This window comes from Odocoileus virginianus, chromosome 1 (assembly GCF_023699985.2).
Source record: "Odocoileus virginianus isolate 20LAN1187 ecotype Illinois chromosome 1, Ovbor_1.2, whole genome shotgun sequence".
NCBI classification, from domain to species: domain Eukaryota; kingdom Metazoa; phylum Chordata; class Mammalia; order Artiodactyla; family Cervidae; genus Odocoileus; species Odocoileus virginianus.
The window spans coordinates 87,506,893-87,523,302 of record NC_069674.1 but is presented as its reverse complement, the minus strand read 5'-3'; the positions used below and the strand labels follow the sequence as shown (position 1 = coordinate 87,523,302).

Here is a 16,410-nt window from a genome sequence, read left to right as displayed (position 1 = left end):
AATAAGCTTAATAGACTTCCCCATTGGCTCAGATGGTGAAGTATCAGCCTGCAATGCAGGAGACCCAAGCAGGAAATGGCAACCCACTCCAGTATTCTTGCCTGGAGAATTCCATGGACAGAAGAGCCCAGCTGGCTACAGTCCATGGGGTCACACAGAGTTGGACACAACTGAGTGACTAACACTTAGTAAGCAACCTGTGGTTTAAATTTTTTACTTCTCGCGTTTTTGTATTAAAGGAAACAGAACTTTTTCCCAAGGCGGGAGGAGAATTACGCTTTAGCTAGACCCCCCCGTAGGGGGATGGTGCTTGCCAATGAGTTTGTCCTTCTGGTCACAGTTGCCTGCTTCTCCCACACCCCATGATCTGTTCTTGTAGGGTGCCCATTCTCCCTCCCCCACTTCACAACAACACCCTAATTATGTTCCGTTCCCCCCCCCCCCCCCCCGCAGTCAACATTTGCATGTTCTTGTCTGCATAATGTTTTGCTTATGGAATCAAAGGGACTTTTATCTCTTGTTCATGGCAAATAGTGTTCAAGTTAATTTACATTTGTCTTCGTGAAATCTTATGCTGCGTGACTGACTGGTACTGGGAATGCCATTCTTCTCTGCTTCTGAGGTTGTGCTATTAACCTCTTAGAACACATCCTTTCTGTTAGACCATAGGTAGGCAGTCTGTACAAACCAGATAGCTGCTGTCTGGTTTTAAATGTAGTTTTTAATTGTATCTAGGTCATGCACATACATGGTTTAAATAGTCAACACATACATGGCTTAAATAGTCAAACATGTTGTAACAGCAGCAAGTCTGTTTGCCAGCAGTATTCTTTCTAACCTTTAACTGCTTCTTTTAGCATTTGCATTCCTGTGGCCACGTAACACTTCTATGTGGCTGTTTCTTGATGTTTCTGTTGGAGAAGTATATTATGGATGCATTTCCTGCTGTGGAAGATGAGGATTCATCTCTTTCATGCCCCCACCCACCTGCAAACCTCTTCTTGTTCTGTGTTCTTTCATTTTATCAGTTTTAGCTAGACTCCTAATTAGAGGTTATATCATTGTGACCTGGTACATTTTCTTCAGGGGCTAAACTATTATTTATTTTTCTGAACACTATTTTCTCTTTGGATTAAATGAGTTTAATAGTAATTGATTTTATTTATTTATTTTGCTTAGCTTTCTGTATCTTAAAACTAGGCAGCACTACACTTTGCTACATAAATCTCTTCATATAAGCACTTTTGGAATTCTAACAATGATATTTTATTGAAAGAATTCTAACTGTGTATCATTTCATACTGTATGATTGTATTGAAAAACCCTCTTCCATTCAGTTTGTTCTTTAGGCCAGTTGTCCAGCTGTTAACGGTACAGCTTGAAATGTCCCTTTTCCTACTATCCTGAAAAGTACTATTGTCTGTCTCTTAGATTTTTTTCTCTTTTTCCTGGGATCTCATAACTTAATAAGATCGTGAAATCATGAGTTATTCTTCTATTTTGGTGGAGTGTCTGTTTCCATTGCTTTTTAAAAAGAGTAAATGAGAAACATAATTTTTGAGGCCTTGAATGTTTTCATATATGCTTAATCTGCTCTTACGTAAAGATGAAAACAATAAAGGACAAAAATGGTATGGACCTAAAAGAAGCAGCAAATATCAAGAAAGTTCAGTTCAGTTCAGTCGCTCAGTCATGTCCGACTCTTTGCAATCCCATGAACCGCAGCACGCCAGGCCTCCCTGTCCATCACCAACTCCCGGAGTCCACCCAAACCCATATCCATTGAGTCGGTGATGCCATCCAACCATCTCATCCTCTGTTGTCCCCTTCTCCTCCTGCCTCCAATCCCTCCCAGCATCAGGATCTTTTCAAATGAGTCAGCTCTTCGCATCAGGTAGCCAGAGTATTAGAGTTTCAACTTCAACACAAGTCCTTCCAGTGAACACCTAAAACTGATCTCCTTTAGGATGGACTGGTTGGATCTCCTTGCAGTCCAAGGGACTCTCAAGAGTCTTCTCCAACACCACAGTTTAAAAGCATTGATTCTTTGGGGCTCAGCTTTCTTTATAGTCCAACTCAAAAGGTGGCAAGAATATACAGAAGAACTATACAAAAAAAGATTTTAATGATCCAGATAACCACAATGGTGTGATCTCTCACCTAGAGCCAGACATTCTGGAGTGTGAAGTCAAATGAGCCTTAGGAAGCATCACTAGGAACAAAGCTAGTGGAGATGATGGAATTTCAGCTGAGCTATTTCAAATCATAGAAGATGATGCTGTTAAAGTACTGCCCTCAATATGCCAACAAATTTGGAAAACTCAGCAGTGGCCACAGGACTGTAAAAGATCAGTTTTCATTACAATCCCAAAGAGAAGCAATCCCAAAGAATGCTCAAACTACCACACAATTGCACTCATTTCACATGCTAGCAAAGTAATGCTCAAAATTCTACAAGTGAGGCTTCAACAGTATGTGAACTGAGAACTTCCAGATGTTCAACTGGATTTAGAAAAGGCAGAGGAACCAGAGATCAATTTGCTAATATCCCTTGGATCATAGAAAAAGCAAGAGAGTTCCGGAAAACATCTACTTCTGCTTTATTGACTATGCCAAAGCCTTTGACTGTGTAGGTCATAACAAACTGTGGGAAATTCTTCAAGAGATGGGAATGCCAGACCACCTGACCTGCCTCTTGAGAAATCTGTATGCAGATCTAGAAGCAACAGTTTGAACTGGACAGGGAACAACAGACTGGTTCCAAATTGGGAAAGGAGTACATCAAGGCTGTATATTGTCACCCTGCTTATTTAACTTATATGCAGAGTACATCATGCAAAATGCCAGCCTGGATGAAGCACAAGCTGGGATCAAGATTGGTGGGAGAAACACCAATAACCTCAGATATGCAGATGATACCACTCTAATGGCAGAAAGCAAGAGGAGCTAAAAGAGCCTCTTGATGAAAGTGAAAGAAGAAAGTGAAAAATCTGGCTTAAAGCTCAGCATTCAAAAAGTGAAGATCATGGCTTCTGTTCTCATCACTTCATGGCAAATAGATGGGGAAACAATGGAAACTGTGACAGACTTTATTTTCTTGGGCTGCAAAATCACTGCAGATGGTGACTGCAGGCATGAAATTAAAAGACCCTTGCTCCTTGGAAGAAAAGTTATGACTAACCTAGACAGCATATTAAAAAGCAGAGACATTACTTTGCCAACAAAGGTCTGTCTAGTCAAAGCTATGGTTTTTTCAGTAGTCATGTATGGATGTGAGAGTTAGACTATAAAGAAAGCTGAACACCAAAGAATGGATGCTTTTGAACTGTGGTGTTGAAGAGTCTTGAGAGTCCCTTGGACTGCATGGAGATTGAACTAGTCAATCCTAAAGGAAATCAGTCCTGAATATTCACTGGAAGGACTGATGCTGAAGCTGAAGCACTGATGTGCTTCCTGATGGCCACCTGATGTGAAGCACTGACTCACTGGAAAGACCCTGATGCTGGGAAAGACTGAAGGCAGGAAGAGAAGGGGACGACAGAGGATGAGAGTTGATGAGAGTTGGATGACACCACCATCTCTACGGGCATGAGTTTGAGCAGGCTCCAGGAGTTGATGAAGGATAGGGAAGCCTGGCAGTCCATGGGGTCGCAAAGAGTCAGACTAGCCTAAGCAACTGAATTCCACTGAACTATGTTTAATTAATAGAGTGACCAAACACTGGAATTCTGGGTTGAAAATTGTTTTTCCTTGGAATTTTGAAGGAATATCTCCTGGCTTCTGGTATTTCTGTTGGGCAATTCAAGGTTGTTCTGTTTCTTGATACCTTGTATGTGATTTGGTTTTTTGCCCCTAAAACTTCAGAGAGTTGCTTTATTCTGAAGTTTCACAGTAATGAATGCACATTGTAGATCCACTTTCAAACCTTGTGCTGTGTCCATAGATAGTCTTTCATTGGGAAACTCACATCTCCTTTGAAATTTCTTTAAAGTTTAAAATCCTTCCCTTTTTAAGAAAATTTTCTTTTTATTCACTTCTTTGGACATTTGACTAGTCTGCTCTTTTTCTTATCTTTACACTCCTATTACATAGGTCTCTCTCAGTTTCTAGGAGATACTCTCTGCTTTCTCTTTTAACTCTTCAATTGAGTTCTTAAGTTTTTCTATCATATTTTTCATTTCTAAGAACTTTTTCTATTCATGAAATGTTTCTTTTTTTATAGCATTCTCTTCTCCTCTTTCTTCCTTTAAAGGAAAAAAAAAAAAACAGTTGCAATATCTACTTCTCTCTCTAAAGACATTTATGATAGAATATTTGAGGGGGATGTCATTCCTTTGCCCCCTTTCCCCATATGCACACTCAGTCTTTGTAAGGAGGAAAAGGTGTCTTATCTAGTCTCTTTTTTATTTTTAACTCCTCATCTGGCATCTAGTTTATCTTCACTTTTTTTCAAGTGATCCTTACTTTGTTCAACAGTTTCCTCCAAAGTGACTTTCTACAAAGAAGTCTCTCTAGAGTGTGCTGAGGAGAGAAAGTTACATAGTATCTGTATCCTTAAATCCTCTGAAATACATCAGGGCATCTACAAAATTGAAACTGTTATCATAATAAAATACCGGAGATACTATTTGCCCCTTTCACACATTGTCTCAGGAGTTTTAACAGTGGTTTCAGGATGTGTGATATTGCAACAAATTGCACGCAGCACATTTGAGAATTTGTTTATCTGCCGTTACTCCAGACTTTTAAAGAAGTGCGAAAGTGTAAAACAGTGCCTCTCTTCTGACTGATACCTTTCATGTAATAAATATTTTTTATTTTATTTCTATAAAATAAGTTTCCTTGGATGTTAAACAAACACAAGAGTTAAACATAAATATAACATGTTAAACATAAACACAAGAGTTCTTTGGAATCTTTAGTACTTTTGAAGGTTTTTAAGGGGTCATGCAACCAGGAGGGTTGACAACATCTTCTCTGAAGCTGGATTTATAAACATATAGCTCAGATATTTATTAAATATTTAAATATTCTGGAATAATTTATTTTGTTAAAAAAAATATCCCTCCAGGAAGTAACAGGTGTTGGTGAGGATGTGGTTAAAGGAGAACCTTTGAACACCCTTGGTAGGAGTGTAAATTTGTGCAGCCACTATAGAAAACAGTATGGAGGTTCCTTTAAAAAATTAAAAATTAAAAAAAAAAATTAAAAATAGAACTACATATGACTCAGCAACTCCACTTCTGGGTATTTATCTGAAGAAAATGAAAACACTAACTCAAAAAGATACATTCACCCCAGTGTTCACTGAAGCATTGTTTATAATAGCTAAGATATAAAGACAACCTAAGTTTTCATTACTCAGCAATAAAGAGAAGGAAATCCTGTTGTTTGTGACATGCATGGATCTGGAGGGAATTATGTTAACTGAAATAAGAAAGACAAATTCTATATGATCTCATATGTGAAATCTTTACATAAAAACAACAAAAAAGCTCATAGATAACAGATTGATGGTTGCGAAAGAGAGGGTATGGAGAGGTGGGCCAATGGGTGAAGGTAGTATTCAAAAAGAACAAACTTCCAACTGTAGAGTAAGTAATGAGAATGTCATGTACAGCCTGATAACTACAGTTAATAATACTGTGTTGCATACTTGAAGATCTTAAAAGTTCTCATTACAAGACAATTTATGACTTATGTGTGGTGATGAATATTAACTAGACTTAATGGTGATCATTTTGAAATATGTACAGATATAAAATCATTATTATTATATATCAATTATATCTCAATTAAAAATTTTTAAAAAGAGGTACCCCTCTATGGCATGCTGAGATTCATGGGGTCGCAAAGAGTCGGACACGACTGAGCGACTGAACTGACTCAACTGACCCCTCTAAATTTCCTCCCTCCCAGTCTTTATTTTGTTTGTTTTTATATTCTCCCTTATTCTTAGGTGATTCTCCCTGAGTGATTTTCTTTTTTTTATCCTGGATAGAACAAATTTTTTAAACTTTTGATTGTTATACTTTATTTTTTATTAGAGAGTTAGAGTTAATAGTTACATTGGCCTGTCCTATGAGTGATACAAATGATTGATCATCAACTTTTTCATGTATTAAAGTGTGGCCCCATTTAGCAGAAATCAGTTGCTTAAATGAATATTTAAACAAGGACTTTAACATGAAAAATTAGTAGAAAATCTTAATTGTCTTTCAACTTTTAAATAATCATGCTATCACATAAAAACCAGTGAGCAAAGAAAATGTATGGTTGCATTTGGGAATGTGATGTATAAGTAAGAGAACCATTGTATTATCTATTATTTTAGATGAAAAAGAGAAATTCGAACCCACAGTCTTCAGGGATACACTTGTCCAGGGGCTTAATGAAGCTGGTGATGACCTTGAAGCTGTAGCCAAGTTTCTGGACTCTACAGGCTCAAGATTAGATTATCGTCGCTATGCAGACACACTCTTCGATATCCTGGTGGCTGGCAGTATGCTCGGTAAGCCATATACTAGAGCATCTTGTAGTATTATGTACTTTCAATTCTATCGAAATATTTTCTTATGAGACAGAATCTTTATAAGCTTTACATGTATGATTGTTGATTTTAGAAAAATACAAATGGGAGTCTATAAAAATTTTACCTAGGTCATGATTTGGAATGGTGTTGATGTGGCTGTGAAATGTTTGTTGGTTAAGAGAGAACTTTTGTTGACAGACAACACAGTTGGCCACTTGTCTGTAGCTAAAAGCCAATTTTCCTATATGTCCCTAATCTTTGAATGTTTCTGGAGTGGATTTAGTAGGGGTAATTTCTGCATTATAGTTCAGGGATCATCTAGATCAGGGGTCCTCAACCCCTAGTCCGTGGTACAGTTGTCGTTCATGAACCCGGTTCCTGGTGCCAGGAAGGTTGGAGACCACTTATCTAGATCATTCCAGTATATTTAAGGGGCTTACTTATCTAGATCATTCCAGACAATAAAATCTGCCTGCAAGTTAAATCCCAATTGCCATAGCACCTTTCTATTTAGTCCCACCCACCCCTTTTTTTGGTACAATGAGCAGTGAGATTTAACTTGATCAACAAATTTAAAAAGAAGTCCCAGTGTTTCACTAAACATCATTTCATCAATCAATAATAAAATGTCTAAGAAATATAGTTTATATTTAGTTTTTAAAAAATCCTCATAATTGTGAGTATGTAACTAAAAGGATTAAAGATAGAAGTTTGGAAATTATTAAAAATAGGTAAAAAGCAAAATAAAAACTATGTCTTACAGAGCAGGGGCATCAGGAGAAAAGGTTTCAGAATACTATTTAAGTGTCTTGGTATGTTTACCTAAATGTTTATTAGGTATCACAACCACTCATTTTTCCTCTCATGGTTCTTAGAACTTGGTTTTCGTAACTAGTTCCTATGGTCATCATAAATCACTGGAAGTGGTCATATCCCCAGGTCAGTGATTTTCAACTACCTGGAGGACATAGGCAAATATATGCAAGCGTTTTGGTTGTCACAAAGACTTGGGAGTGGAGGCCAGGTATGCCACCTACTCTGCTATGCAAGGATCTGTGCAATCAAAAATTGCTCTGCACAGCGTGCTGTGAGTGCCTTTCATTGAGAAACGTTGCTTAGGCCAACCTCCTTGAAGACAGGGTGTATACACACCTTTCTAGATTGTGCTGTGCTATGCTTCGTCGCTCAGTCGTGTCTGACTCTTTGCAACCCCATGGGCTGTAGCCTGCCAGCCTCCTCTGTCCATGGGGATTCTCCAGGCGAGAATCCTGGAGTGGCTTGCCATGCCCTCCTCCGGGGAATCTTCCCAACCCAGGGACTGAACCCAGGTCTTCTGCCTTGCAGGTGAATCCTTTACCATGTGACCCGCCAGAGAAGCCCTTTCTGCGTAGAGCCATCCTTCAATTCTTCACTCTGAGCTTTTATATCTATCTGTGCTGGTTCATGGCCCCATTCACTTCCAGACTCCCTTTTGGTTTGAACTGCTAGTTTTCACTGTGTGCCAAGTTTATTTTTATTGCTACTGTTTATGACAATCTCATTGTCACTGTAGGTAATTCAAGTCCATGTATAAAAGCTCTTTGCCATGTGCTCGCAATACTCAGAAATTGCTGTTGTTGTTCAGTCACTAAGTCATGTGACTAAGTTTTGCAACCCCGTGGACTACAGCGTACCAGGCTTCCTGTCCTTTATTATCTCCCAGAGTTTACTCAAACCCATGTCCATTGAGTCGGTGATGCCATCCAACCATCTCATCCCCTGTCGTCCCTTTCTCCTTCTGCCTTCAGTCTTTGCCAGCATCAGGGTCTTTTCCAATGAGTCAGTTCTTCCCGTCAGGTGGCCAAAGTATTGAAGCTTCGGCTTCAGAATCAGTCCTTCCAGTGAATATTCAGGATTAATTTCCTTTAGGATTGACTGGTTTGGTCTCCTTGCAGTCCAAGGAACTCTCAAGAGCCTTCTCTAGCCCCACAATTGGAAAACATCAGCTCTTCAGCGCTCAGCCTCTTGTGTGTTCCAGTTCTCACATCCATACATGACTACTGGAAAAACCATGGCTTTGACTAGACAGAACTTGTTGGCAAAGTGACACTTTTGCTTTTTAATACACTATCTACGTTTGTCATTAAAAAGCAGAGGGATCACTTTGCCGACAAAGGTTTGTCATAGCTTTCCTTCCAAGGAGCAAGTGTCTTTTAATTTCATGGCTACAGTGACCATTAGCAATGATTTTGGAGCCCAAGAAAATAAAATCTGCTAGTTTTTCCCCATCTGTTTACCATGAAATGATGAAGTGATGGGACCTGATGTCATGGTCTTTGTTTTTTTAATGTTGAATTTCAAACCAGCTTTTTCACTCTCACTCTCATCAAGAGACTCTTTAGTTCCTCTTCACTTTCTGCCATTAGAGTGGTATCATTTGCATATCTGAGGTTGTTCATATTTTCCCCAGTAATCTTGATTCCAGCTTATGCTTCATTCAGTCCAGCATTTTGCATGATATACTCTGCATGTAAGTTAAATAAGCGGGGTGACAATGTACAGCCTTGATGTACTCCTTTCCCAATTTGGAACCAGTCTATTATTCCATGACCAGTTCTAACTGTTGCTTCTTGGCCTACATACAGGTTTCTCAGGAGACAGATGAGGTGGTCTGATATTTCCATCTCTCTGTAAGAATTTTCCACATTTTGTGATCCACACCGTCAAAGGCTTTAGCATAGTCAATGAAGCAGAAGTAGATGTTTTAAAACAAGTATAATCACTGCAGATGGTGATTGCAGCCATGAAATTAAAAGACGATTACTCTTTGGAAAGAAAGTTATGACCAACCTAGACAGTATATTAAAAAGCAGAGACATTGCTTTGTCAACAAAGGTCCGTCTAGTCAAGGCTATGGTTTTTCCAGTAGTCATGTATGGATGTGAGAGTTGAACTATAAAAAAATCTGAGCGCCAAAGAATTGTTGCTTTTGAACTGTGGTGTTAGAGAAGACTCTTCAGAGTCCCTTGGACTGCAAGGAGATCCAACCAGTCCGTCCTGAAGGAGATCCGTCTTGGGTGTTCATTGGAAGGACTGATGTGAAAGCTGAAACTCCAATACTTTGGCCACCTGATGCAAAGAGTTGACTCATTTGAAAAGACCCTGATGCTGGGAAAGATTGAAGGCAGAAGGAGAAGGGGACAACAGAGGATGAGATGGTTGAATGGCATCACCGACTCAACGGACATGAGTTTGAGTAAACTCCAGGAGTTGGTGATGGACAGGGGAGACCTAGTGTGCTGTGGTTCATGGGGTCGCAAAGAGTCGGACACGACTGAGCGACTGAACTGAACTGAAGTGTGCTCAAATGCCAATACCCAGAGATAACTATTGTTAATATTTGATTAATTATTTTCTACAGGTTTCTTTACCTAAATGCATAAACTTTGGAGGATGGGATGATACTATACAAACACAGTAACTCTCTCTGCTGTTTTGTATTTACTCTGTAGTATGTTGTTGTCTTTCTTACTATAATAAGTGATACTTTAAACGATTCTGAAAAGAATGAAAACCGTAATTAAGAGTGAGATTGAACCTTCCTGTTGTGATTAGTGGCTTTTCCAATTTCCTTAACTATTATAGACCTTTACTGATACACTAGTAAGTTGTATGCAAGGATAATTTTCGGTCAGTTTGGGTTCTTGTCAAAGTCACAAATGACTTCACCCGTCAGTTTGGGGCACACTTTTCAGTTCTTAGTGCCTTCCTGGCAGCACTGTTGACCCTTTGATCATCCTTGAAGGGTTTTCCTTTCTTTCCTTCCATAGACCATTTAGGCTCCCTACTCTCTCTCTTAGTAGCACTTCTCACAGGGCTCCTAGGTTTCCATGTCTGCCACCTCACGTATGTTCCAAGTTATATGCTTTGCATTGGTTATCTCAAGATTTCATTTACCATCTCTGTAATGATGATCAGCAAATTTATACCTGCAGCCTATACCAGGATCACAAGGTCTGTAGTATCTTGCCTCTCTCTTACTTGTAGAACTCAGAGCTCAAGGGGCGGTTCCTTCACCACCACCTTCATTTTACAGACACACACATTGAGCACTCTTTATCAGTCTTTCCCCCTTTCCACTGTTAGGCTTTTTTCCTAATAAACCCCACATGTTTGAAAAAAAGAATTCATGTTTTCACGCCACATTCATACATCCAAAAGAGCCTAGGACAAAATGTTTCATATGACCTCAGTTAGTATAACCCCAGATATCTACTGAGGCCAGACCTATGATGTAATGAAAATAGTTAGCCAGGTGCGTTCTTTTTATATAAACATTTTGTTTGCTGATTTAGTATGTAAGAATTTTCTTCACATCCACAGAAATATTTACCTTCCACTACTATTCTTGAGACAATAGTTATCTTGGCTTTTCAGTTGTACACGTTGAAGAGTAGATACAAGAAACACTTTACTTTTCTTCTACTTCTACTTTGAGAAAAATAGAAAATTTCACAAAATTTTTAGAAATGGCAATTAATACTTGGTCCCACTATCAGGGGGGTTGGGGGGAAGCAAGGTGTAGCAATATTATTAATGTGTAACAAATATTTTGTTTTGTAAGAGAATGCAGTTTTAAAATTTTACCCCTTAAAAGACTGTAGTTTCCAAATCAGACTTTTCAGTTATGTAACTTCTATCAGATAGGAATCATTAGTCCAGAGTTTTTAGAAGATTATCCTCTTAATAAAATTTTGTGATCACCAGCCCAGGTTGGATGCATGAGACAAGTGCTCAGGGCTGGTGCACTGGGAAGACCCAGAGGGATGGGATGGGGAGGGAGGCGAGAGAGGGGATCAGGATGGGGAACACATGTAAATCCATGGCTGATTCATGTCAATGTATGGCAAAAACCACTACAATATTGTAAAGTAATTAGCCTCCAACTAATAAAAATAAATGGGAAAAAAATTTTTTGTTCCCCTCCCCCCCAAAAAATATTTGTTCCAGGTGGTTGTATTCATTATAAAGGGCTAATTAAATTGTGCATAAATTAATTGCATGAGAACAGACTCCTGAAGGAGCTGACTTTTCTAACAACAAGTTTGCTTACAAAACTATAAGAAACAATTGGCTATTTGTAGCTCATCTCATCCAAAGATCTGAAATATGACTCAAATCAAAACACTAAGATATGGCCTGTATAAATAACTACTCAACAAATATTTGAGTATATAGTAGTTATTAACCTAATTTGACTTGCTCAAATTTCCACCCTAATTTTGATGAAGTAAAATCAGAAGACAAAACTACCTGGTGTTCTGACTCTGGTCTTCTAATCAACCGATGTTTGTAATGGCAACCATTGAAACTTATAGGAGGAGCCTTTGATAGAGCATGTGTGCATGAGTGTCTGACTTTTTGCAACCCCATGGACTGTAGCTTGCCAGGCTCCTCTGTCCATGGGATTTCCCAAGCAGGAATACTGGAGTGGGTTGCAATTTCCTTTTCCAGGGGATCTTCTAAACCCAGGGATTGAACCTGGGTCTCCTGCATTGGCAGGTGGGTTCTTTACCATTGTGCCACCTGGGAAGCCCTTTGAATGAGGAAAGTTGAGTGGTAGAAAAAAGGCATTCTTTGTTTTAATCCATTTATTTGTCCATTTCCTCCATACTGTTTAGGGTATAGGGGCAAAGATGAGCAACAATGAAATACACTCTTTCCTAGCCAATGCAACTGCTGGGTAATCAAATATAAATGACAAGGGGTCAGAGTGTATACTGATCAACACTGTGGAGAACTGGGTCAGTGAGGAGGAAACATTCTTGATACCTACTGAAGTGGAAACCATGAAGATCTACTATAAAAGCCAGGTCTGGGTAGTACTAGTGTTGGTGAACTGGAGTCCAGCAAAATATTATTAGCAAACCTGGAAAGTGAACCATGTTCTGATGTGGGAAACATCAGGAACTACTTTGAGAACAATCAAATTAATAAATGTTATTGTTTAGCTATCATGGTTAAGGATACACTTTGGCAAGAACCAGACTTACAGGGTACAGAGAAGTCAAGTACGTAGATCAACAAGCTCATACCCTATGGTAGGAATACACATTCGAATAACCATTTTGCATTATGCTAGAAGCATAAACAAGGGCGGCCCAGTGTTCCGGACTCTGCTTCCCATGCAGGGGGCATGGGTTCAGTCCCTGCTTAGAAAACTAGGGTCCTGCATGCTACACAGCACAGCCAAAACACAAATCAAACCATACAAACATCTTTTATCATTAAATTAGTTTTTAGAAAAGTTAACTCCTTCAAGAGTCTGTTTTGATGCAATTAATTTATTCATAAGGTTTAACTAGCCCTTTGTAATAAACCCAACCACTTGAACAGAATTTTATTAAGGTGATAATCTTCTTAAAATACTCTGGATCTACACATGTGCATCATTCTATAAACGTTTATGTGATACCTACTTCTACTGTTTTCCTAGATGTGCAAGAATTGATATCTTCTACACATGCTCTTCTGATTTCAGTGTTGTCCTAATGGATATTAACCATTCTCTTATTAGCCCCTGGAGGGACACGCATAGATGATGGTGACAAGACCAAGATGACCAACCACTGTGTGTTTTCAGCAAATGAAGATCATGAAACCATCCGAAACTATGCTCAGGTAGAGCCTGTCACTGAGAGATTGTTGTGCTGAAAGGGAAACCTTTAAATAAGATTTAAGAAAAGTTAAGATTCAGACAGTGATCATTAAAACTTCTGGAAGATAGAATGTTTTTACCTTTCATCCATAAGAGACATGAGGAATCATAATTTCGGTTGGAATATAAGTTGGCCCCAGCTTTAGGGAGAGTAGTTTAGCACTATCCTTCAAAACTAAAACATCAAAGGATGAAAATCCATAAGTTGATCCACCGGCTACTAATTAAGTAGAGCTTGGTAATTCATGTTAATAAACTATCAGGTAGCTGTTCAAAAGAAAGAGACAAGGAGATACTTGTAATACATAAAGCCTATAAAGGATTTATATACAGATTAAATAAAGAACTGTAAGTCAAGAAGAAAAGGAGAAGCAGCCTATTAGGCAAAGGAATGATTCAAGTGCATCACACTTACTGTGCACTTTATTCCTATTACTGTTACATTAGCTCTACCTCAGATTGTCAGGCATTAGAGCTCAGAGGTTAGGGTTACTTTGGGGGTAGGGCCTCAGTGTATGAATTTAGGAGGAACACAGACGTTCGGTCCATAACAACATCATTCCTCTTTAGAAAACGGTCCAGGATTCCACTGACACACTTGGAAATCCTGCTTGAGAATTCTAACTGGATTGTGGGGGCCAGTAGTCTATATTGCTCATCTGCTGAAATCATGTTTGTTTTCACCTGGAGTATAACCTCCCCTGAACTCTGATCTCCTCCTGTCATGTAGCTCAGTGATTATATCTGTAATCCCCTTTGTTTCAGGTATTAATATTTTCCATCTCTGTGTCACACAGTTTTAAAATTATATTCATTTTATTTTCATCAAAGTCATTTTTGTTTTCTCACCAATTATATTCTCAAATGGATTTGTGTTTTTTCTACGTGCATTTTGATCCTGTTTTATCCCCCAGGTCATAATAACTCTTTTGAAATGCTTGTAGTTCTCATATCACAGTAGGAGAATGTTTAACTACATGTTTTTATTAGTGTAGACCTGTGTAGTTGAGGTGAGTTGGCCTTTTAAAATTGTTTACATAATAGTGACTGGTTTCTTTTATGTTTAGGTCTTCAACAAACTCATCAGGAGATATAAGTATTTGGAAAAAGCATTTGAGGATGAAATGAAAAAGGTAAGAATTCAAATGTAATATAGTCTGTTTGCTAAAATGATGACATGAAGAGGGATGAAAATTTTGCTCTTATAGTGATAGTCCAGAGTACCACAGACTTCTTTAAGCTTTTAATAAATGCTTGTTGAGTGAAGAAATGAGTATGACAGATCATTAGCTAATAGCTGTAGAAAGAAATACATGATTAGCCTAGAATTTTTCCTTCATGTTTAATGTAAGCCAGCATGCTTTGTTCAAAGGAATATTTTTATAGAATATATAATTAGTTAAAGCTTATGAAAGAGCATAGCACAGCAGCTATTAATCACTAAAATTCTTTAATTATGGAAGATGCTGTTTAGCAAAGGAGATAGACGCATACCTTTGGAAATAGCATCTGGGTGTAAATCTCATTGGTTTTTCTCGTCTATAAAATAGCTGCAATAAAAGTATAGATTTTATGTATGGTTGTTGTAGGGATAATTTCTATGAGCTGTAAGGTACTTAGCACAGTAATTGACCTCTAATAAATAGCCAAATAAGCAATAGCACCTTATTAAAGAAGCCCTCTTTTCAGAAATTGCAGTATGTTCCTTTCTAATTTGTAGCTCCTCTTTATTTATATATGGCAGTTACAGATTTGTATGCTGCTTTGCCATCATTTCTGATTTTAGACATCTGCCTAAATTATAAACCAAGGAAATAAAGAAACCATCTACTTTGTTACTTTGCAACATACAACTATATATGCATACAGATGTTCATCACAGTATTGAGATGTAACCTCAATTTTCATGGTGGGAGAGAGGTTAATTAAATCATGGTCTCTCTATACTATAGTGGGATACTATGCAGTCAGTTAAAGCATGAGGCATAACCACATGAATTGATGAGAGGAAATGTCTATGATAAATTGTTAAGTAAAAGAGCAACCATTTGGCAGAAGTTTAACCTTAGCAAGTTATTTAATTTCTTTGTGCCTCAGATTTCTTTGTTGAAAGCGAGGATCAAGACTTTGTTAAATAGTCATATGCACACAAAGTGTTCAGAAAACTTTCTGCTCCACTCAGCAAATTTGAGCTGTTATCAATGTATAGTTCAGTTAAAGCATGTGTATACATGTAGTTATTTATAAAATGTAGGCATATAGAAGTACATTTTAAGAATCTGAAAGGACACATCTCAAACTGTTAATAATGTTTATTCTAAGGAAATAGGGTTAAAGAGATTACTCACATTTTCATATTATTCTATGTTAGATTTATTCTACTAACATGTATTACTTTTTTTTTTTACCATGGAAAAACATTTGAGTGGATTAAAGTGGTCCCTTATTTTGCTAGATGCTTGGAAAATAAGAAGTGTGTCATTAAAATAGAGGGATAGATATGACCAAAAAATGATATTAAAGCATTCAAATAAACATCTTACCACTTTGCCTAATAATATCACTCATGTTTTTCTTCTCCTAGTTCATTTGAATCTTGAGAACTTTCCACTTGATTCATTTGATGAATATGCTTTCAAGAATTATTTATTTTTCAGAGTATCCATTTTTTAAAAGAACATTCTGTTGTAATACATGTAGTGTCTGATTTTAATACCTGTTCATTTAATTGAGCAATATGGATATTAATTTTAAGAAAAGATAACTTTTGTACCATTTTGCTAATGTAATTGAGTTTTTGATGAATATGAGTATAGTAATGTTCTTAAATAGTGTTAATATTTTTATCTTGGCTGTTTTTCATTATTTACTTGAATCTTTCTTATTTTGAGAATGAGAAGAAAGCCAGATTGATATAAAGTATCTAGTTTTGTCAGTTTTTTTCTTACCCCATTCCTGCTGCCCCCTGGAGCTTTAACCATTGATACCAATTTCCCTCACTCCTTCTTTTCTTGTGAGCTTAGAAAGTGACGTCTTTTAAATCATTGAGACTTTAAAAGGCATAAATGGGGAGTGAAATGGGCTAGTTTGATTCCAGTTCTGCCACTTACTCATCATATAAATATTTGGAGAGTCACATGACCTCTCTGTAATAATTCTGTAACTGTTGGGAATGGTACAT

General features: G+C 37.7%; 1 protein-coding gene across 2 annotated transcripts in view; it reads left to right on the top strand.

The window, feature by feature from the left end:
• The window catches only part of BZW2 (basic leucine zipper and W2 domains 2), a 57,397-nt gene that overhangs the window by 23,268 nt on the left and 17,719 nt on the right, over positions 1–16,410 (top strand). For both annotated transcript variants that reach the window (XM_070470598.1, XM_070470595.1), the window contains exons 3-5: positions 6,335–6,511; positions 13,089–13,192; positions 14,297–14,362. In XM_070470598.1, the coding sequence (XP_070326699.1) occupies positions 6,335–6,511; positions 13,089–13,192; positions 14,297–14,362 (347 nt within the window). The remainder of the gene's footprint in view (positions 1–6,334; positions 6,512–13,088; positions 13,193–14,296; positions 14,363–16,410) is intronic.